The 22248-nt window shown below is 40.7% G+C and overlaps 1 protein-coding gene across 2 annotated transcripts in view; it reads left to right on the top strand.

Moving 5' to 3' along the window:
* The window catches only part of STK39 (serine/threonine kinase 39), a 339349-nt gene that overhangs the window by 96641 nt on the left and 220460 nt on the right, over positions 1–22248 (top strand). For both annotated transcript variants that reach the window (XM_069733077.1, XM_069733078.1), the window contains exons 4-10: positions 6380–6521; positions 7170–7225; positions 13070–13179; positions 13886–13987; positions 15092–15225; positions 16195–16243; positions 16335–16400. In XM_069733077.1, coding sequence (XP_069589178.1) covers positions 6380–6521; positions 7170–7225; positions 13070–13179; positions 13886–13987; positions 15092–15225; positions 16195–16243; positions 16335–16400 — 659 coding nt within the window. The remainder of the gene's footprint in view (positions 1–6379; positions 6522–7169; positions 7226–13069; positions 13180–13885; positions 13988–15091; positions 15226–16194; positions 16244–16334; positions 16401–22248) is intronic.

Genomic DNA, 22248 nt, shown 5'->3' with positions numbered 1-22248 from the left:
TTAGGAGCAGTGCCTAGTAAAAAGGCTATAAAGGTACAGATGATTGGCCTCGGGGAGACCAAAACATCCAACACCGCGGAGACACCATCACGAGGCCAATCATCTGTACCTTTATAGCCTTTTTACTAGGCACTGCTCCTAATAGCCAGATTCCTACTCCACACTGATGAGGGGCAAAAACCCCGAAACAGCTGTCTGTGGATGGATACCATGCTTGGCATAGGTGGCTTTCCTTCATAGGATGCTGCCCTTCCCGTGGTTGTTCCTTCCCGGGGAAAGGCCTGGCTATTCACTGCTTGCGTCGAGAAACACGTGATGGTGTCTCCGCAGCTTCTTTACATGCATCAGCACAGAGGTGACACTGAAAGCCGTGAGATTCTATGAGCTGTCCCATGCCAAAGGTGTAAATGAAGAAGAGCAGGGGCCCAAGGACTGAACCTTGTGGGACTCTGACAGATAGGGGGCGAGGTGAGGAGGTGGTGTGTGAGTGGGAGACGCTGAATGTCCGGTCTGTTAGGTATGATGAGATCCAGGATAGGGCCAAGTCTGTGATGCCAAGGGATGAGAGGGTCTGTAATAATAGGGAATGGTCAACTGTGTCAAAGGCAGCTTACAGGTCCAGGAGGAGGAGGAGGACAGTATGAGTTCCCACATAGCCTCCAATATACAGTATGAGCTCCCACATAGCCTCTTATATACAGTACTAGCTGAAGAGCCCGGCGTTGCCTGGGCATAGTAAATATCTGTGGTTAGTTATAGCACCTCACTTCTCTTATTTTCCCATCACGCCTCTCATTTTCCCAATCACATCTTTCATTTTCCCCCTCACATCTCTCATTTTCTCCCTCACACCTCTCATTTTCTCCCTCACTCCTCTCATTCCCCCCTAACACTTGTCATTTCAACCTCACATCTGTCATTTTCTGATCACTCCACTATTTTTCCTCACTCCTCTCATTTTGCACTCACACCTTTTCATTTTCACCTCACACCTCTCATTTTCACCTCATCACCTCAGTATATACATGTTTGTCATCTCCCTTATATATAGTATACATCTGTATGTCATCTCCTGTATATAGTATATACCTGTATGTCATCTCCCCTGTATATAGTATATACCTGCTGTGTGTCATCTCCCCTATATATAGTATATACCTGAATGTCATCTCCTTCTATATATAGTATATACCTGTATGTCATCTCCTCCTGTATATAGTATATACCTGTGTGTCATCTCCCCTGTATATAGTATATATCTGAGTGTCATCTCCTCCTGCATATAGTATATACCTGCATGTCATCTTCTATATATAGCATATACCTGTAACATAGTAACATAGTAACATAGTTAGTAAGGCCGAAAAAAGACATTTGTCCATCCAGTTCAGCCTATATTCCATCATAATAAATCCCCAGATCTACGTCCTTCTACAGAACCTAATAATTGTATGATACAATATTGTTCTGCTCCAGGAAGACATCCAGGCCTCTCTTGAACCCCTCGACTGAGTTCGCCATCACCACCTCCTCAGGCAAGCAATTCCAGATTCTCACTGCCCTAACAGTAAAGAATCCTCTTCTATGTTGGTGGAAAAACCTTCTCTCCTCCAGACGCAAAGAATGCCCCCTTGTGCCCGTCACCTTCCTTGGTATAAACAGATCCTCAGCGAGATATTTGTATTGTCCCCTTATATACTTATACATGGTTATTAGATCGCCCCTCAGTCGTCTTTTTTCTAGACTAAATAATCCTAATTTCGCTAATCTATCTGGGTATTGTAGTTCTCCCATCCCCTTTATTAGTTTTGTTGCCCTCCTTTGTACTCTCTCTAGTTCCATTATATCCTTCATGAGCACCGGTGCCCAAAACTGGACACAGTACTCCATGTGCGGTCTAACTAGGGATTTGTACAGAGGCAGTATAATGCTCTCATCATGTGTATCCAGACCTCTTTTAATGCACCCCATGATCCTGTTTGCCTTGGCAGCTGCTGCCTGGCACTGGCTGCTCCAGGTAAGTTTATCATTAACTAGGATCCCCAAGTCCTTCTCCCTGTCAGATTTACCCAGTGGTTTCCCGTTCAGTGTGTAATGGTGATATTGATTCCTTCTTCCCATGTGTATAACCTTACATTTATCATTGTTAAACCTCATCTGCCACCTTTCAGCCCAAGTTTCCAACTTATCCAGATCCATCTGTAGCAGATCCATCTGTATGTCATCTCCTCCTGTATATAGTATATACCTGTGTGTCATCTCCCCTGTATATAGTATATATCTGAGTGTCATCTCCTCCTGCATATAGTATATACCTGCATGTCATCTTCTATATATAGTATGTACCTGTATGTCATCTCCTCCTGTATATAGTATATACCTGTATGTCATCTCCTCCTGTATATATACGTACCTATATGTCATCTCCTCCTCTATATAGTATATACCTGTGTGTCATCTCTCCTGTATATAGTATATATCTGTGTGTCATCTCCCCTGTATATAGTATATACCTGTGTGTCATCTCCTCCTGTATTAGACCTCGTTCACACGTTATTTGCTCAGTATTTTTACCTCAGTATTTGTAAGCTAAATTGGCAGCCTGATAAATCCCCAGCCAACAGGAAGCCCTCCCCCTGGCAGTATATATTAGCTCACACATACACATAATAGACAGGTCATGTGACTGACAGCTGCCGTATTTCCTATATGGTGCAATTGTTGTAGTTTGTCTGCTTATTAATCAGATTTTTATTTTTGAAGGATAATACCAGACTTGTGTGTGTTTTAGGGCGAGTTTCGTTTGTCAAGTTGTGTGTGTTGAGTTGCGTGTGGCGACATGCATCTAGCGACTTTTGTGAGATGAGTTTTGTGTAGCAACATGCGTGTAGCAACTTTTTGTGTGTCGAGTTGCATGTGACAGGTTAGTGTAGCAAGTTGTGTGCAGCAAGTTTTGCGCATGGCGAGTTTTGCGCGTTGCGAGTATTATGTGTGGTGCCTTTTGAGTATGTGCAAGTTTTGTGTGAGGCAACTTTTGCATGTGTTGCAACTTTTGTGCATGTGGCAATTTTTCCGCGTGTGCAAGTTTTGCGTGTGGCGAGTTTTTCATGAGGAGAATTTTGCACTTGTGGCGAGTTTTGCAAGAGCCTAGTTTTTGCATGTGGCGAGTTCTGTGCGTGGCGAGTTTTGAGTGGCGACTTTTGTGTTTTGACTTTTATGTGGCGAGGTTGGTGTATTTGTGGTGAAATGTGTGCTGAGGGTAATATGTGTTCAAGCACGTGGTAGTGTGTGGCGCATTTTGTGTGTGTTCATATCCCCGTGTGTGGTGAGTATCCCATGTCGAGGCCCCACCTTATCAACTGTACGGTATATACTCTTTGGCGCCATCTCTCTCATTCTTTAAGTCCCCCTTGTTCACATCTGGCAGCTGTCAATTTGCCTCCTACACTTTTCCTTTCATTTTTTCCCATTATGTAGATAGGGGCAAAATTGTTTGGTGAATTGGAAAGCGCGGGGTTAAAATTTCACCTCACAACGAAGCCTATGACGCTCTCAGGGTCCCGACGTGTGACTGTGCAAAATTTTGTTTCTGTAGCTGCGACGCCTCCAACACTTTTCCTTTCACTTTTTTCCCCATTATGTAGATAGGGGCAAAATTGTTTGGTGAATTGGAAAGCGCGGGGTTAATATTTCACCTCACAACATAGCCTATGACGCTCTCGGGGTCCAGACGTGTGACTGTGCAAAATTTTGTTTCTGTAGCTGCGACGCCTCCAACACTTTTCCTTTCACTTTTTTCCCCATTATGTAGATAGGGGCAAAATTGTTTGGTGAATTGGAAAGCGCGGGGTTAATATTTCACCTCACAGCATAGCCTATGACGCTCTCGGGGTCCAGACGTGTGACTGTGCAAAATTTTGTTGCTGTAGCTGCGACGCTTCCAACACTTTTCCTTTCACTTTTTTCTCCATTATGTAGATAGGGGCAAAATTGTTTGGTGAATTGGAACGCGCGGGGTTAAAATTTCGCCTCACAACATAGCCTATGACGCTCTCGGGGACCAGACATGTGACTGTGCAAAATTTTGTGGCTGTAGCTGCGACGGTGCAGATGCCAATCCCGGACATACACACACACACACACACACACACACACACACACACACACACATTCAGCTTTATATATTAGATGAGCCTCCATATAACCTCTTATATAGAGCATGAGTTCCCACATAGCCTCCTATATACAGTATGAGCACCCTCATTGCCTACTATATACAGTATGAGCCCCTCATAACCTCCTCGTCAGATACCCCTTAGACCCCAGTCCAGAGCCTCTCACCTAGCCAAATTGATTCTCATGCTTCGCACTGACGAGGGCCAACAGCCCGAAACACCGTGTCTGCGAATTGACATACTGATTTGGCTTTTATCCTAAGTCATATTGCACGACTCGTTAAAGAGTTGATTGTGACTTGTAGGATCGCTACTTCCAACAGGTGGCGCTACAGAGTTAAGTCCTCTTTTTCTCAGAAGAGGCAATTTGCATATTATATTTCCCAGAGGAGCATTGCACGGCGAATAAGCCTCCTTACCTTGACAAGCCAGAGATGGTATGTCACTCTCCATAAGGAGAAAAAATACCCCTTAGACTACATACTAGGCAGCAGCGATGGTCGGTCTCCTAGGCAACAAGCTGTAAACAAACAAAAGAGTTAATATCTCAAAAAAGGCTGCAAATTTTAGTGAGCAGTAAATTGCAAAATTGTTTTTATTTACCAACACCATCCAAAAATGTCCATCTAAGAAGATTGGAATATCTTTTTAAAAGATGATGCAACTTCAAACTCTCTTTTGAAATGGATATTAAGTCTCCTATATGACGAAAAAGAGCAGTATGAGAGTCTGGAATCAGTCTAAAGTAATTAGCTGAAGTTTTACAGCCTGATTTACCAGTGGGTTTAATAATTTTGAGTTTTACGCATCAACATGTAAACTTGATATCGAGTCAATATTAAACTGGTTGGAAGACTTTGTTCGGCCAAGAGAAATATTTAGAAAGCACTTTGGAGGGATTACGGTAAGTATGTTGAGGCCACACAATGGTCTGTTGTTTTAGTGCATTGGATGCATTTTATTTTTATATCGGGGAACCGGTTTTTATTTGCCCTCTTCTATGGATTCGATCCATCGGTGAATTAATTACTTTAGACTGATGAGGAATTTTTTTTTTAATTTTTATCAAGATTTGGGGAAGCGCGTATGTTTGAACAGATTCATTTTATTAAAAGTAAGGTGTACTAAAACCCCCAAAATGGAAATGTTCCTCCTTCCTTCATTTTCCACCATATTAGCTCCCATAAGGGGCTAACGTTTCTGGCACACGGTCACCGATAGAGAACCTTCCCACTTTCAACCTCAATGCTACTATAGGGTAAATGTAACACTGAGTGTTAGCCGCTATTCTTGGGTGACTAGAAGAGGGTCATGAGAGAGTCCCTTTTTTGAAGGATAAGAAATTTTGAGAATTAAAAAGAAAAGTACCGTAATTCATTTTGTGCAAGAAAGTCTCGAAAGTGAATAAATCAAGTAATAGGATTCCGCCTCCTGTTTTGTACTAATTTAATGAAAAATATTTCACCATTCCGCGTTCCTTGAGATTTATAGACCGTTAACAAGAACTTATTATATCGCTTGTTCCACAGTTACAACTTCTCACCTGTATACAGGATACTTGATCAATATGTTAGGACCCTGTCGATCATAAGAGCTTCCCCCTTTTTGAAATATCATTATACTCTAGGGGTAGGGGGTTAAAAATATAATAAAAGATGATGCATTCCTGTCCTGCCGCCACAGTTTCCTGCACAGTCCTCCGTATGTTTCCTCTTCGGATCTTCTGGTGCGGACTGAGCCTCATGTGGTCTTGTGGGGCACGATGCCCATCATTGACAGAGTGAGGACTGGTCAGCGCCACAAGATTCGAAGATTGAAGGGAGCAAGTGGAAATCTGGGAAGAAGCTGCTGAGGCAGGACATACAAGGTTCGGGATTTAGGAAAGGTGCGTAAAATCTTTTCTCAGTTCTTAAACCCATTCTGTAGCTTAAAAGAACCCACCAATCTGCTGGAATCGTGTGACTAAAATCCAGAAAAATTATGATTCTGTCAAATCTAAAATTCTAGGAAAATTCATTTAAAAAAATTAATTTTTCATTAATCATTTCGCTCACTTCTACTCTTTGCGTCATTCATCGCCCTCGTGTATCAGTTTTGCCCGGAGTGTTACTTTAAGGTTCCAAACTGTTTGAAAATTCAGTCTCTTTGTCTGGATACTGAGAAAATGTTAATATCATTAGGTTCATAGTTTTATTCTGTTTCAGGGTCCATGTTGGACATTATAAAACATGTGGTGAGCAGCGGGGAACACAAGAACGGCGTGCTAGAAGAACTGATTATCGCGACTATTCTTAAAGAAGTCTTAGAAGGATTAGATTATCTACACCGGAACGGACAGATTCATAGGTGGGTTACAATGTCAGTACAGAAGGTCAACTAATTACTGTATGTTATAGATGTTGAAGTTTAGTTTATTTTTACGTAGATTTTATATATTTGGTTTTTAAGTTCTTTACATAAGAAAATTAAAAATGTTTCCAGAGATGGTTCATTAAATTTAGAGGCAGAAATCGAACACAAATTTCCGATACTTTTCCAGACTATCACAAAGTTTTATTTTTTTACCTGGAAAAAGTTTTTTTGTGGTCTCGAAATTGATTTTCCAAGCATTCCCTTTAATTTTTCACAATATCAACTACAAGAAAAACTAATATCAGATACAACTCCCGGCAGGTTACATGTCAGATCTCATGCCGGTGACTTTTAGTGCAAAACGTGAAACAAAATCATCGACCGAAATTCTGATTAATCCAAGTCTATGTGAAATGTACTGTATCTCTGGGCGATTGTATTTCATTCTGATTGACCTCTTGAAATTCATAGGAAATAAATATTATGATGCAGATTAAAAAACTGACCATGTTTCCTGATCTAATTTCCTTTCCAATTCGCAGACATGAAAAAAAATTAATTTACAATTTTTGGGGTCTTTTATAAAGAGATGGTGGAGAGAATTGAAGAAGAATATTAATTTTAATATATTTTTTTTCTCAGGGACCTAAAGGCTGGAAATATCCTTTTGGGAGAAGATGGGTCAATACAGATAGCAGGTAAATTCAATGACAGATAAAGGGGATTTCTGAATTTAACTAATTAATTTTGAAAAAAGCAGGACATTTGATAAAATATTTTTTTTAAAAAGGCTCCAAAATTTGTCACTCAAGCGATGGCCGCTTCGGTGGTTTAATCCGCGACCGGAAGGGATGACTTCCCGTTCTAGAGTAATTTAATCACTGGAGTCTCTGATTGACTGCAGCAGTCAGAACTGGAATTCATTGGTTGTAATGTAACTATTGTCCCTCTCCAGTCAACTGAACGCTGCTGTCAATCACTGGTCACAGAGGTCAAGTGCGTGAAGAACAGGAAATCATTGTTTTCTTTCTAGACGGAGACCATAAGAGCAGCCTATGCTGGAGAAAGGGGTGGGTGGTTATAGGCAGTGAATATATTTTCTTCTATTTTTTTAAAATCATGTATGCTATGCCTTTTCCAATTTTCTAGGGGGTAAGTCCATCACCTCCTTCTTAATCTGTATGTTACAAGAGTTTCACTTACAGTTGTTTTTCTTTACCTTTGCTCTTGGCTCAATATTAAGACTTGTAGTACGAGATGACCAGCTTTAAAAAATAAATAAATAAATAAACAAATATGATTTTTGATACTCTGTCATGAGAAGTGTATGCTATATATTTCTCAGTGTCGCGATATTGTTGTGTGCAAAATTTGAGTCCTTAACCTAATTAATGAAAAGTTATGGGTGGACACATTTGTACTGCTGCTTACATTGGATCAATAGATTATCGTTGGCACCGGCTAAATACCGGCTAAATAAGATTAAAATAGATAAATCTCCGGGTCCGGATGGCATACACCCACGAGTACTAAGAGAACTAAGTAATGTAATAGATAAACCATTATTTCTTATTTTTAGTGACTCTATAGCGACAGGGTCTGTTCCGCAGGACTGGCGCATAGCAAATGTGGTGCCAATATTCAAAAAGGGCTCTAAAAGTGAACCTGGAAATTATAGGCCAGTAAGTCTAACCTCTATTGTTGGTAAAATATTTGAAGGGTTTCTGAGGGATGTTATTCTGGATTATCTCAATGAGAATAACTGTTTAACTCCATATCAGCATGGGTTTATGAGAAATCGCTCCTGTCAAACCAATCTAATCAGTTTTTATGAAGAGGTAAGCTATAGACTGGACCACGGTGAGTCATTGGACGTGGTATATCTCGATTTTTCCAAAGCGTTTGATACCGTGCCGCACAAGAGGTTGGTACACAAAATGAGAATGCTTGGTCTGGGGGAAAATGTGTGTAAATGGGTTAGTAACTGGCTTAGTGATAGAAAGCAGAGGGTGGTTATAAATGGTATAGTCTCTAACTGGGTCGCTGTGACCAGTGGGGTACCGCAGGGGTCAGTATTGGGACCTGTTCTCTTCAACATATTCATTAATGATCTGGTAGAAGGTTTACACAGTAAAATATGGATATTTGCAGATGATACAAAACTATGTAAAGCAGTTAATACAAGAGAAGATAGTATTCTGCTACAGATGGATCTGGATAAGTTGGAAACTTGGGCTGAAAGGTGGCAGATGAGGTTTAACAATGATAAATGTAAGGTTATACACATGGGAAGAGGGAATCAATATCACCATTACACACTGAACGGGAAACCACTGGGTAAATCTGACAGGGAGAAGGACTTGGGGATCCTAGTTAATGATAAACTTACCTGGAGCAGCCAGTGCCAGGCAGCAGCTGCCAAGGCAAACAGGATCATGGGGTGCATTAAAAGAGGGCTGGATACACATGATGAGAGCATTATACTGCCTCTGTACAAATCCCTAGTTAGACCGCACATGGAGTACTGTGTCCAGTTTTGGGCACCGGTGCTCAGGAAGGATATAATGGAACTAGAGAGAGTACAAAGGAGGGCAACAAAATTAATAAAGGGGATGGGAGAACTACAATACCCAGATAGATTAGCGAAATTAGGATTATTTAGTCTAGAAAAAAGACGACTGAGGGGCGATCTAATAACCATGTATAAGTATATAAGGGGACAATACAAATATCTCGCTGAGGATCTGTTTATACCAAGGAAGGTGACGGGCACAAGGGGGCATTCTTTGCGTCTGGAGGAGAGAAGGTTTTTCCACCAACATAGAAGAGGATTCTTTACTGTTAGGGCAGTGAGAATCTGGAATTGCTTGCCTGAGGAGGTGGTGATGGCGAACTCAGTCGAGGGGTTCAAGAGAGGCCTGGATGTCTTCCTGGAGCAGAACAATATTGTATCATACAATTATTAGGTTCTGTAGAAGGACGTAGATCTGGGTATTTATTATGATGGAATATAGGCTGAACTGGATGGACAAATGTCTTTTTTCGGCCTTACTAACTATGTTACTATGTTACTATGTTACTTGGCTTCAGGGTTAATCCTAAAAGTTCACAGTGGTCTAAGGTGGTTAAGGGTATATGACAATATTCCTTTTGGTTAAGATTGGCTTAATGGGGTTATCCAGGTTTGTGAGAAAATTCTGAAGTCAATCCATGTGCATGCCGACATACATGCGGTTATGTCCTCATTCCCTTGAATGGTGGTGGTTTTTGGCCTACAACTTGCAGTGATCCTCAGTCTACTGAACCGCCGAACAACCAGCTCTTCCCTCTCCTGGTGTATTCTCACCCATCTTCTGTAGACTGTGAGCCCTCGTGGGCAGGGTCCTCTCTCCTTCTGTACTTGTGTGTGCATTGTATTGCTCATGTTGATTGTATTTGTCTATGTATGCCCCTTTTTTCAGAGGTAAAGCGCCATGGAATAAATGGCGCTATAGAAATGAATAATAATAATTGGCAGAGTTGAGCGAGTTCAAGTCTTGATACTCTGGTATATCGGAAAAGTCAGTACCCTGTGACCACTGGACAGAAGCTCTGCAAATCTCTTACCTTCTGCGATTTCCGGCACAGTTTTGATTTGGCTGCGGCAACTTCATCTGAGTGTCACACCACGAAGATCACTTTTATTCACACCAGCTAGTCAAAAGCAATGCAGGGGATCCCAGAAGACGAGAGATTCGCGAGCTTCCCGTCCAACGGCCAGAGACCACTGACCTGACTGATGGACCAGAGTCCCGCAAATCGATCTGCCCATCTCTAGTTATTGGTAATATTTCAGGGGGTTTATGGTTGTTAAGTGGTCAAGATCAGTCAGGCAAAAATTTTACTTTTCTGGTGGTCTAGCATAAGGGTTTACTCGTTTAGGAAGGGTTAAATAGATTAGATAGCACTTCTGTATTCATTAATATCAGATCGGTGGTGATCTTGCCCGACGTGCCTAAGATCAGATGGCCGGATGTAATAAATGTACTGTACATTTACTGTGTAGTAGCCACTCCTGGGTACTGCAGATCATCTCCTATTGAAGTGAATACGACCACCACTGATCTGATTTTGATCACCTTTCTTATAGTTTGGGTCATCACTAGGTCAGTCCTGGAGAATTCCTTAAACCTGAAGTTTCATTTTAGCCAACTTCGTGTTCCGAAAAAATTGGGATTTCATGTCATTCAACAAGTACATACCGTACTTGTCCCAGCCATTGGGCAGACAGTTTAATATGGACTTCTTTATGAAAGTGGTTTAGGAGACTTACTGTTTCCAGGTTCCCTTGACCCCTGGTTCTATAACATAGGACCAATTAGCCTCATATCAAATGATGGGGGTGTTTAAAAAAAAAAAAAGAAAATAATTATACAAATTACAGCACAGGAAGCAAAGATATCAATGAGTAAATTATCGTATAAGCCTCGTAAACTTTCATAACTTTCGAGAGGGATACAATCCCAGAAGTGTCACATTCAGCCGGAAGCCATATAATTTTCCCATCTTTCTAGATGTTATTTTTATTAAAGCTGGTACTGCAGTGAGAGACTACGAGTAATGCCATCTATGGTAAATGTGATTTACGAGTGCTGGCAGAAAATTGGGGTAATCGAAAGCTAGAATTACCTTTTTCTGCTTTCATAAAAAATACAACAATGTATAGAGGGAAAGTCGCAAGAATTGAATTCTCCAGACTGTATCTCGGAAAACTGATTAGGAGATTCCAAGTAATTTAATTCTTCCGTGAAAGTTAATCTGGAGGTAAAGAAGGAAAGAAAAACGACATAATAGGCAAAAATGGCCTTTAGTATTTTACAAATCAGCATAATTAAAGAATGTCAGATCTGTGATTACCGAACAGGAGTCTGCACCAGCTTCATTAGGTTTTCTTTTCTGCGCAAATAGGCTTCAGGGGTTTAGGATTTATTTTTTATTAACTGTAGCCGTTTTCAGTCTAGAACCAGGCATAGAAAATATTTCGGAGCTTGTACATATTTTTTCTTCCTGTAATGTGGGGCCAACGTGCTCTAAGCTGGAGCGAAGTCCCAATAAGTCAAAGTCAGGAACTGCTCATATATCACTACATAAAAATAGATGCCCACTAGGTATAAACACTACATGCAATGCCATGGTCAATATCTTAAATAAAATGGAAAAAAATGGAGTGTGTCTGTTGAAATTTTAGCGTTAAAACATGAGGAATTAGTACATCTGTCACCAGATTTTACAATACAAACTGCTTAGCTTATTAAACAGATCGGTTAGACCTGATGAGGCTGGTGTACTTACCTTGAAAGTCAATGTCAGAATGGCTGTAGGATGTCGATATTAAGTTGAGCATTTTACGAGTCCAGCTATAGAATGAAATGGCTCATGAGTACAAATGTATTTAGTCTCCGACCACCCAGCCTGACTGACAGCTGCAGCGTGTACTGAGCAGTGGGAGATCTCAGCAGGGAGGAGGGACACTGAGGAGATGTCAAACAGGCTTGGTGGGCAGAGATTAAGTTCAAACAGTAAAAAAAAGCATTATGCAGCCATTCTGATATGGATTTGCAAAGTAAATACACTTGTACACTTGCCTCATCAGGTGTAGGAGTTCTATCTAATAATGCACGCAGTTCACATTGTGAAATCTAGTGACTGATCTTTTTTAGTACTTGTAGAAGGGGTTTTAAAACCATATAATTTATTTTTCTGCTTTAGATCTAAAGACCTGCTGTGAATTTTCCTGTTTTGTTGCAGATTTTTACTGTAGATTTCTCTGTTTATATTGCAGTAAAAATCATTGGAAAATCTGAATTTATCATGTGGATATTTTATTTATTTATTTTTTTTCTTTTATTGTGTTTTAAAAAGGACCTACACTGGAAATCCCTAGAAACCTATTTCAGGATCCAGACTAAAAGAAACAAAACAAAACAAAAAAATCAGCCCCAGCAATTAAAATGCTACAGTTGAGGGGAAAAAGGTTGCCCCTTCCCTTTTATCAGCACCACCATCTACAATAATTTTATAGAACAGCTCACGACGGGCCGCTATCAATGGTGCTCTGCTACCAAAGATGTAGATCTAGTTGATAGATGAAAAACAAAGAAAGTGGTGGCACTCACCCATCATAGATTCTTCACATTATTTCAAAGTGTCCATATTGCAAACCATCGGCATCATTGGGCGTGAAATGTCCATGACCTAAAGGGTCCCGCATTGGTTTCATGATGCAGATTTTTATGGACACTGAAATAAAGAGAATAATCTATCATTGGTGAGTGCCACCACGTTCTTAGTTTTTCATTTATTGAATGGAGCTTTAAACTTTTTTTTGTAGAAGTCTCCATATCGTACTATTATGAAAACCTGAAAAACTAGCGTGGTCTCATGTAAAGGGTTATAGAATAGGTAGGGTTGTGCTTAAAAATGTCAAAAGTTAGACTTCTGAACTTGAGTGAAATTTTGCTGCATTTTCTTTTTACATTTATTTGTCTTTTCTTATTTTTCAGATTTTGGCGTTAGTTCATTTTTAGCCACGGGTGGCGACATGACCAGGAATAAAGTCAGGAAAACATTTGTTGGTACCCCTTGCTGGATGGCTCCAGAAGTAATGGAACAGGTATGAGTCCGAGTGTTAAAGATCCGCAGTCATTAAATGCCCATTGGAGGGTTTAACTTTCTCAACGTAAAAAAAGAAAACCTAACAACTATTTACTTTGAGAAAGATGCCGGCAAGGAGCCAAAACGCGTTAGTACAATAAGATGGAACTGTCGTGTGCAGGTCACTGGAGTGGACTGGAGCAAATCCACATATATACATTATAAATATATATACATTATACAGCCAGCATGCAAAAATGCTCAACTTCCTTGCGAGTAGGTATCTATAGGACAGTTCATGTAGTATTACAATTTGTATATGGTATAAAAGAACATACCGCAGCCGGCCAGTGGGCGACACATAGTAAATCCAATAGGCATGAGCTACGATGTATAATTATGGTATCATACTAGGTACGATTTATAGCCGTGAAAAACACAGATAGAACTCGCATGTGAAAAAACATTGAAATGAGCCCTTCTACAGATATCATTAAAATATCACTATTTTCTAAGCAAAAGGTAATGAAACTTACTTTTCAGTAAATTGCTTTGGGCTGGATATATTATTGAACAGATGCGATTACTACTTGCACGATGACTAACCCCATTATATACCCATATAAAAATCATGTAAAAGCAGTATGTAACAGAGAAATATTGGATTGGCAGTGACCCGAGACCTTTTTTGTCACTAATGAGCCTCTCGATTTTCAATCCTTTAGGTTAGAGGTTATGACTTCAAAGCTGATATATGGAGTTTTGGAATTACCGCGATTGAACTGGCCACAGGTTCAGCGCCTTATCACAAGTATCCACCAATGAAGGTGAAGTTCTATGCTTATAACAACCAATAAGAGTTATTACGGGCCACAGTGATTTTACGCGCGCGCTACTAATACAAGTGTTGACCACCTTCTCCCAAACCAGGTGGCTGTATAGCAGTCACAATGACTAGAAGCAATGTAGATTTTAGAAATATACCACAAAATTAATAAATAAATACATTTTGAACACTTTTAAGTAATAGATCCTAGAATAATAATACATTCTACAATTGGACGTGTTTAAAAAAAAAAATGTTCCTGTGCTGAGATAATCAAATGCATTAACTATTAAATAGATCATGTATACCCGATGAGGCTAGTGAACTTACTTTGAGAATCCATGTCAAAATGGTTTTATAATCCTTTTTGAAACTTTCCCTGTTTTGTGGTTAACCCACTAAGATGGATTCGCGAAGCTATAGGTTAGGGTGAGCAGTGCAAAAAGAGACATAGATGTGGGGGAATAGGAAAGGTACATGAAACAGCAGGGACAGAGGAGCTGGGCATGCATGATGGCACAAGGAACAGTGGAACTGGTAATGCTCAATAGCATGTGGAACAGCAGATATGGACATGCAAGATGATCCCTTGATTCCTCAGAGCTGTTTTTGTCTTGTGGCTAACCAGGGTGTCAGCAAATGGTAGCAATCTGTACGTGCTGCCTGAATACTCAAGTGATGAACAGCCACCTGAGCCAGTCTTAAAAAAACAAAACAAAAAAAAAACAAACTGTGTGCTGGGTTACAGAGTAATCCAGCACTGCGCAAGAGCAGTGAGCGCCGGCTGTCTGGAAAAGAAGATGTGCAGACCCAAACCAAAACAGGAGAGTAACGACCTACCTGATATTATAATGAGCATTTCATGAGAATAGCTTTAGCCGGACTCTTAAAGCTCTTATTGTAATTTCAAGCTTCACAACTTTCAGAGAGAATTATGCAACCTTTGTGCATTTTCAGCGTAAGTACACTTGTCTCTTCAGGTCTATGAGGTCTAATTTGGTGATATCTACAGTTTGTTTTGAACCATATAGTGACTATTTAGCTTTAAAAAAAAATCCTCCATCTGCATTACTTCATTCCTATAAAAATGTTCTGTATTCTTTAGGTCCTAATGTTAACCTTGCAAAACGACCCCCCGACATTAGAAACTGGAGTGGAAGATAAGGAGATGATGAGGAAATACGGGAAATCTTTTAGGAAATTAATTTCACTCTGCCTCCAGAAAGACCCATCAAAGAGGTAAGAGACTAAAGCCACATACACATGGGCAAACCTCTGCCCGTAACGAGTGCCGATCAATGACTTAAAGAGGTTGTCCACTACCTTGACATTGATGCCCTTTGGATAGGCCGGGGTCCGGCACTCAGCACCCCCGCCGATCAGCTGTTACGGGTGCTGGCGGCTGCGGCCACTTGCCGGAAGTACTTACTTACGGAACTTGGCCCGAACGGGTGCTGGAATTCAAAGTGAAACCACCCTTAGCCAATTATCATTGTAACTACAGAATATTCTTCTTGGGTGTCAAGATTGGACCAAGTGGAGATTAGAGAGAAGCGACAGCGTCGGATTGGGAGCCACATGGACCCTTCACTGGATTTATATAATCAGAGTAATCAGGGTACCTCCTCCAATTTTCAGTGCTCCACTGATACTTCTGGGCCCCCAATGTAATGACCTCCGGTAACAAAAATACTAATTTTCCCTACAACCAACTGGGTGTGTATCCCCCAGCATTTCTGTGGGCGTTGGCTTTTTGTCTTCTAACGCTAGCCAATCAAAATATGGCCACACCCACATAGAAGTTCTGTTGTACACGCCCAGTTGTTTGACGGAAAAAGTTGCACTATTATTTCTGGGAGCATAAATTTGGATTGGATCGGCACAGAAGAAAAAGAACAACTTTTAGAATCAGTGGGGCAGCGGCAATTGGAGAAAGTACTCAGTATAAATTTAAAAAATCCAGTGAAAGGTCTTCACATGATTTTCATGGCTACAAGATACGAGATAAGAGATACAGTCATGGATGATAGATAGGAATTAAATTGATCGTTCTGTTGGATCTTAGGTCTTAGAATCTGACCCTCTGGTGACGAAGGTGCTCTAAAGCCTTGCCATTATCATTTGTTTCACTTTTTTTTTACATTATTTTCTTATAATCAAATAATTATTTTGCTACTGATTCATTTGTTGTTGTTCACTTTTTTTTAGGCCCACGGCAGCTGAACTTCTAAAATGTAAATTCTTTCAAAAGGCCAAGGTACATGTCCCGTTATATCGTGTTATTGGTGCAGTTACAGCATTATATTGTGTCACCAAAACTAAAACTTTTTTTTCTGTTAATTTTACAGAACAGGGAATATCTCATAGAAAAACTACTCACCGGAACACCAAATATTTCTCAGAGAGGAAGAAAGGTAAGGTATCCCCCTCCAAGTAGATAGCCTACACATAATAATCATGGTTGGGTGCTCATTTGGCGGAGCAATATTCAGATCTTCTGTGGACCTTGAGGTCACATACACTGTATATCTAGTCTGTCATAGAGGAGCCATATTCCCTCTGTGAACCATCAGAAAAAAATGTGTTTATCTGGGGGGGCACATAGAGGTACAGCATGGACCTAAAGCAGTCTATAGGCGCCATACATAATAAATGGGTAGTACATGTCAGCGGGTGGGCACTCTATACTATGTAAGTATTTTATAAGTGGCTTATTTTTAGATTTATATACAAGTCATAGTGTCTTCTGTCTCTGGAATAATGTGATAGATATGTCAAGATTGATCTCCCACTGCAAGAAGATCAAAGCATGGGGCTGTTCTGGGGGTCTACCGGGAGCTTTTAGGATGACGAGAGATTATGCCGAAAAAGCCCAGCACGTTTATAGACCCTTTTGAATGTAGTACTGTTCTCTTGAAATGAGGCTTTCACAGGCCATACAAAGCTTCTTCTGATCGTTCTGCCGACAGATGTCTCTCCCATACACAGGATCGCGCCTTCAGCTCTCTATGATAAAATCGCCAATTCTGCAGGTGACTTATCTCTGGGAGATGAAACCAATCTGCAGACATGTCCGATCAACATTTCGCCCATCAATCAGCCGGCCGGTGCCCCTATGCACTTTAGAGTATCTTGCCGAACCTGTCGATATCGGATTATGCAACCAACAATAGTCTAATGTGTTTGGGGATCATAAGGGGGAACCTAAGAAAAAAAAAATATTTAAGTGACTAGTTTTTCTAACCCCAGATCGTTGCTCCGACTATGGCCATTGTGCGTTTTCTCCAAAATGGATTTGTGTAAACTTCCAAGATCTCAACGTCAGGATTGTCAGCTCCAAAGGCAAAATCTGTTTTTCCTTTAATTTGAAAGAGTGGATAACTTTGAGGAGTAAAATATTGTTGCGACAAAAGATCCAAGCGGCAAGAAATAGAAGGACCCCTAGTTGGATATGGTCTTAAATGGCAGAGCGGCTAAGGATGGGTTTTGGAAAATGTTGTTCTATTTGACCCCAGGGTTCCAGTTCTTGATGTTGGCATCAGTCCACCACTCGTGACATACGTGTTGCCACCTACGTTTTCGATCTGGAAGACTATTAACAACCCAAGTCTTATTTGCCTGATCCCTGCTGGTTTACCCGTCCAAATGAAATTATTTTGAAGATATACATTAAATTTAAAAAAGGAGGAAGGCGACTTAATTATCAAGGTTTGAAAAAGATACAGAATATGTAGCACAGCAGAACTTTTATTCTAAATATCTCGCATTGCCCGATCCAAGTAAAGACACCTGTAGACTGTCTGATACTAAGTTTTCGTAACGTCTTCAGTAAAGGAGAAAATTACGATGAAAGGCCGAAACTGAATCATTAGAAAAATGTAGTAACTACATTCCTGGTTGAGGAGGGGAAAGAAATGGTCAGAGCCTCCGGTTTTGATATATTTTGAAATTAGAAAGTAATGGATAGGAGTAAAACTCCCGCTTCAAGGTGGAACTAATGGCAAATTATCAGCACATGTGGCTGCTTTATATGTGATACTTTAAAAGGTTTATCAAGGACTATAAATATATTTTTTTTACTATGAGCCTAAAAGCTAACAGGCGCGAAGTTGCTAATCGCCTGTCTGTTATATCCGGCGCTGGCACAATGCGATCATCGACCACTCCTCCCGGCGATTCTGCTGCTCCAAATCAACAGAGCAGCTCTTACTTCTCCAGGCTACTCTCTCAAAAGGGTTGAGACTGCCAGAAAAATGCTGTTTGGTAGCAGTGAGGCAGCGGGGAGCCACATGTCAATCAGCATGACATCGGCAGTCACGCCCCGTCAACAGAGCAGAGCATAAGAGAAGCCAGTGCTCTGTTCACGTGATGTCAATGGAAGCAGCAGAATCGCCGGCAGGAGAGGCCAATGACCACTCTGTGCTGGCAGAGGTTGGCATCGGACACTACAGGCAGGTAGTGCTTGTTAGTTTTTAGGTCCATAGTAAAAAAAAAAATCCTAGACAAGCTCTTTTAGGCTTCTACCACTGCGATCCAATTGAGATCTAGTCCGACGTAGGAAAGGTTCCCGACATAACCTAAAGATAAGTAGTAAAAGGGGACCTGCCTGTCGAGTACCATTATATATCTGGAAGGCATCAGAGAGGACACCATTTATCTGATCACAGGCTGATGGACCTAAATGCAAAGATTTTATCTACTGATATTTCATCATATTTCCCCAAAGGCCTTTACACATTAGAGTTTCCTCCATAAAAGTCCAATGAAAACAATCAGAGCCCTTCTTATCATCTGTTGACAGCAACATAAGTGGTAAATGTCTCATTCCCGATCTATAAATTATATTTTCGAGCCTTTGTTGTTTTGTCACAGAGTTCTCTGCTAGGCACAAAGCCCGCTTGGTCCGACCAAATGATGTCCATCAAAAGAGGTAGTCATGAGGCTAGTAGCAATATCAGCACATTGTGCTGGATCCTTTCAAGGTTTATATATCTCACAAATATCTTTCATTGCTGCTTGGATTTCTCTCTCAGTAATTGGGGGGGGGGGGGCTCCATGAAGTCTATTACCTGGCCTATGGAAAGTAAGATAAGAATTTCCGACATATTCCATTTTTTTTTTCTTTCAAGAAAATCTGTTCATAAAGTTTTGGATTTGGAATCCTTAGAATTCTACAATCCAGCATTCTAATTTCTGAAAGCCGTTGCTGTCTCTGTTGTCTGTAACATTATCCTCAAGTAATGAGCTATTGCGTTTTCAGCCGCTGTCCGGACTTTGGAAATGTAATAACTATTGAGGTTGTTACTATTGCATCAGCAGAGACTGTAATATTATCTTCTACGGCTGATTGGATTATTATTTTTCTCAAACATAAAGATACACATGTCACAGTCGAGACTATGTGTTATGTGTTCGTGAAGAAAATGAATAAACTTGATCTGATGGGTTTCGAGTTCACCACTTATTTATAATCTGGGGGGTCATGAAATGTAGTCAAAGGGGTACGTTGCTATCAAGAAGTTATCTACTACTAGATCATCTCTGACAGTGAAATGGAAGGGAACCTGCTCTACAGCCAATCTATCTAAAGTCCACTATTCTGGAGATCACTGGGGGTCTCGGTGGTCAAAACACCACAGACGTAGGAGTTATCACCTTTAGTTGGCTTATCATACCGCAATCATTGGTGGAAGAAGTTTCTTATGGAAGCAAAGTAGGAGACAGTAGATGCAGCTTACAGTCAGTTAAATACGGGAATGCCAGATAAATATGTGCAATCTTTCAGCAGGAAAATGGTTAACCACAGGAACAGCACAGATGCATATTCAATCAGGTACCTAGAAACAGGGATACGCTTAACCACTGGAATAGCAGAGATGAGCTAGTAACTTGTCACTTGATTCAGTAGAGTTTTAAAGCAATAGGATTCAGTGGATGGAACTAGGAAGTGGTAGTTGGCTGCTGAAAAGCAGGCAGAAGTTGCAGGAAGGATAATCGTCCACCGGGCCAGAAAAGAGTCTGCAGTAAGATGAGGCTTAATATTGCAAATGCACCTGGAAACAAGATGCAATGCTTGCTGAATACTCAGACAACTTTTGGCTAAACGTCTTGGGTAATGACATCAGAGAGGTTTGCTGGGTCAGTAGAATAACTTTGAGCAGACTAGTATAAAGGGAACAAGACCCGACACTGGAGTCAGGACAGGTGACGCCTGTGCTCAAACTTCTCTGTTAACAATGATGTTTGCACATGCTTATTAGATGCTTTAATGCAATAGATAAGTAATTAGTCAATCTATTGCTGCTAATGTGCAAGTTATTTTCTTGAAACAAGTAGAAGAATTTTCCCGGTGGCAAATTTCAAATAATTTTTTTAATACAGATCGTGAAGTTTTCTAAAAAATACATTTAACATGAAAACCTCATTTATACACTAGTTCCTTTTAGTGATTGCTCATTCCTTTTTTCACATTGCTTGCGTTATACTGTCTGTGTAATTTGGATGTACCAAACATAAGTCTTTCACTGAACCTTGGCGCAATAAATGGTAGTAAACGGTTAAAGGGATCATGCCTACTCCCACGGCAGCATCCTGACAGGCTGATCATTAAACCCCGGTTATTATTTTCACCAGCTTTAATATCCATTCCTTCTTAGCCGCTGGAAAGAAAGTGAACTGGTTTTCAGCCCTCTCTGAGTGCAATGTAGGTTAACGCTTGCTGTTGCCCACAGCCATGTGTCGTCTCTCAGAGCTCATTACCGTCATTGTCACAGAGCGTTTCATCCAAGTGCTTTCCCATATGCAGATTTCTTTAATTTGTATCTATAAAAACCTGAGCACCTTTCCCGAATGGTGTTAACTGCTGTGTGTTCCCTTGAAGAGGCGAATGCGCTGCGTACGTTGTCTGATTCCTGTATCTGTGGAAAGGAAACTATTGATGTTGATTTTATTGCTCCTCCGGGGATCCGGGCTAGCGCACACAAGTCTGGAGCTGTCACTTTCAACTGACCTTGAACTATTATGTAACCATTTTGCATTTTTAGTAGGAAGTTTTATGTGTCTTAAATGTTATCTACCCCGTTTACTGTATAAAAAACATCTATCTATCGATGAGTGTAACATACTGTACTTACCTGATCTCGCTCCAACATCATCTGCCTCCGCTGTCAGACGCCGCCGACTGATTTATCACTAGGCGGTAATCTGTTCTAGTGGCCCCCAATAACCTCCCTCTTGTGTTCCTCTTCCTATACGGCGGTTTGATCACCTCCCAACTATTTATCACATATTGTATTTTAGTACCGGTAATCAGATTCTGACCGACCAGTGGACCACGTGGCAGGGTTTGGTGGCCAGTAGAGCCGATTGGCGCCTTGTTTAACCCCTACCCACTGCAGCCAATATTTGTGGGGGGTTTTCTTGCATGAGCAGTTGTAGTTTTGAACTGTATCATTCATGTTACATTAACGTATTGGAAAACAAAAATCAAATTAGGTGAAATAGCTGCAAAAAAGACACAATTCCACCAGGATTACGGGATAAATAGGACCTGTAATGGACGACGATCGTTTCACGCCTCCCTGCGCTTCAACAGGTCCTTCATTTGCATATTAAATAAAAGTTGATTTTTAATAAAATATTAAGTTAAACTGCACATGGTGAGTATGATCTAAATAGGGTCCTCTGTGAATATTTAAGCAGTTTAGTTGCCATTTTGGTGCTGACACACTCCATGTAAGGCCACGTTCACACGTTCAGTATTTTACATCAGTATTTGTAACACAAAACCAGGAGTGGAACAATCAAAGGAAAAGTATAATAGAAACATATGCACCACTTCTGCATTTATCACCCACTGCTGGTTTCGGCTTACGAATACCGATGTAAAATACTGACCAAGTACTGACTGTGTGAACGTGGCCTAATTATGTATTATATATTATTTTAAAAAAAGGTGCAATTCCATATATCTACAGTTTTTCTTAAAGAAGCACTCTGTAGTGATGAGCGCAAGTCCCCGTTACTCGAGTTTGCCCAGGATGCTCGGGAATGTACAGAGTATCGCGGGTGCTCGAGTGTCATGATAGAGTTCACCAATCCGCCTATCTTGTACCTATTAGACGGCCACAAAGCATGCAGGGATAGCCTGCCGTGCACTGGTATTCCCCAATTGTTTTGTAACTGTCTAACAGCTGCAAAACATGTGGCCGCCGGGACTCGAACATGCCCCTCGAGCACCCGCGAGACTCGGTGCGTACCCGA

This window comes from Ranitomeya imitator, chromosome 7 (genome assembly GCF_032444005.1).
Source record: "Ranitomeya imitator isolate aRanImi1 chromosome 7, aRanImi1.pri, whole genome shotgun sequence".
Classification (NCBI taxonomy): Eukaryota; Metazoa; Chordata; class Amphibia; order Anura; family Dendrobatidae; genus Ranitomeya; species Ranitomeya imitator.
This window is presented reverse-complemented; position numbering and strand designations above follow the sequence as displayed.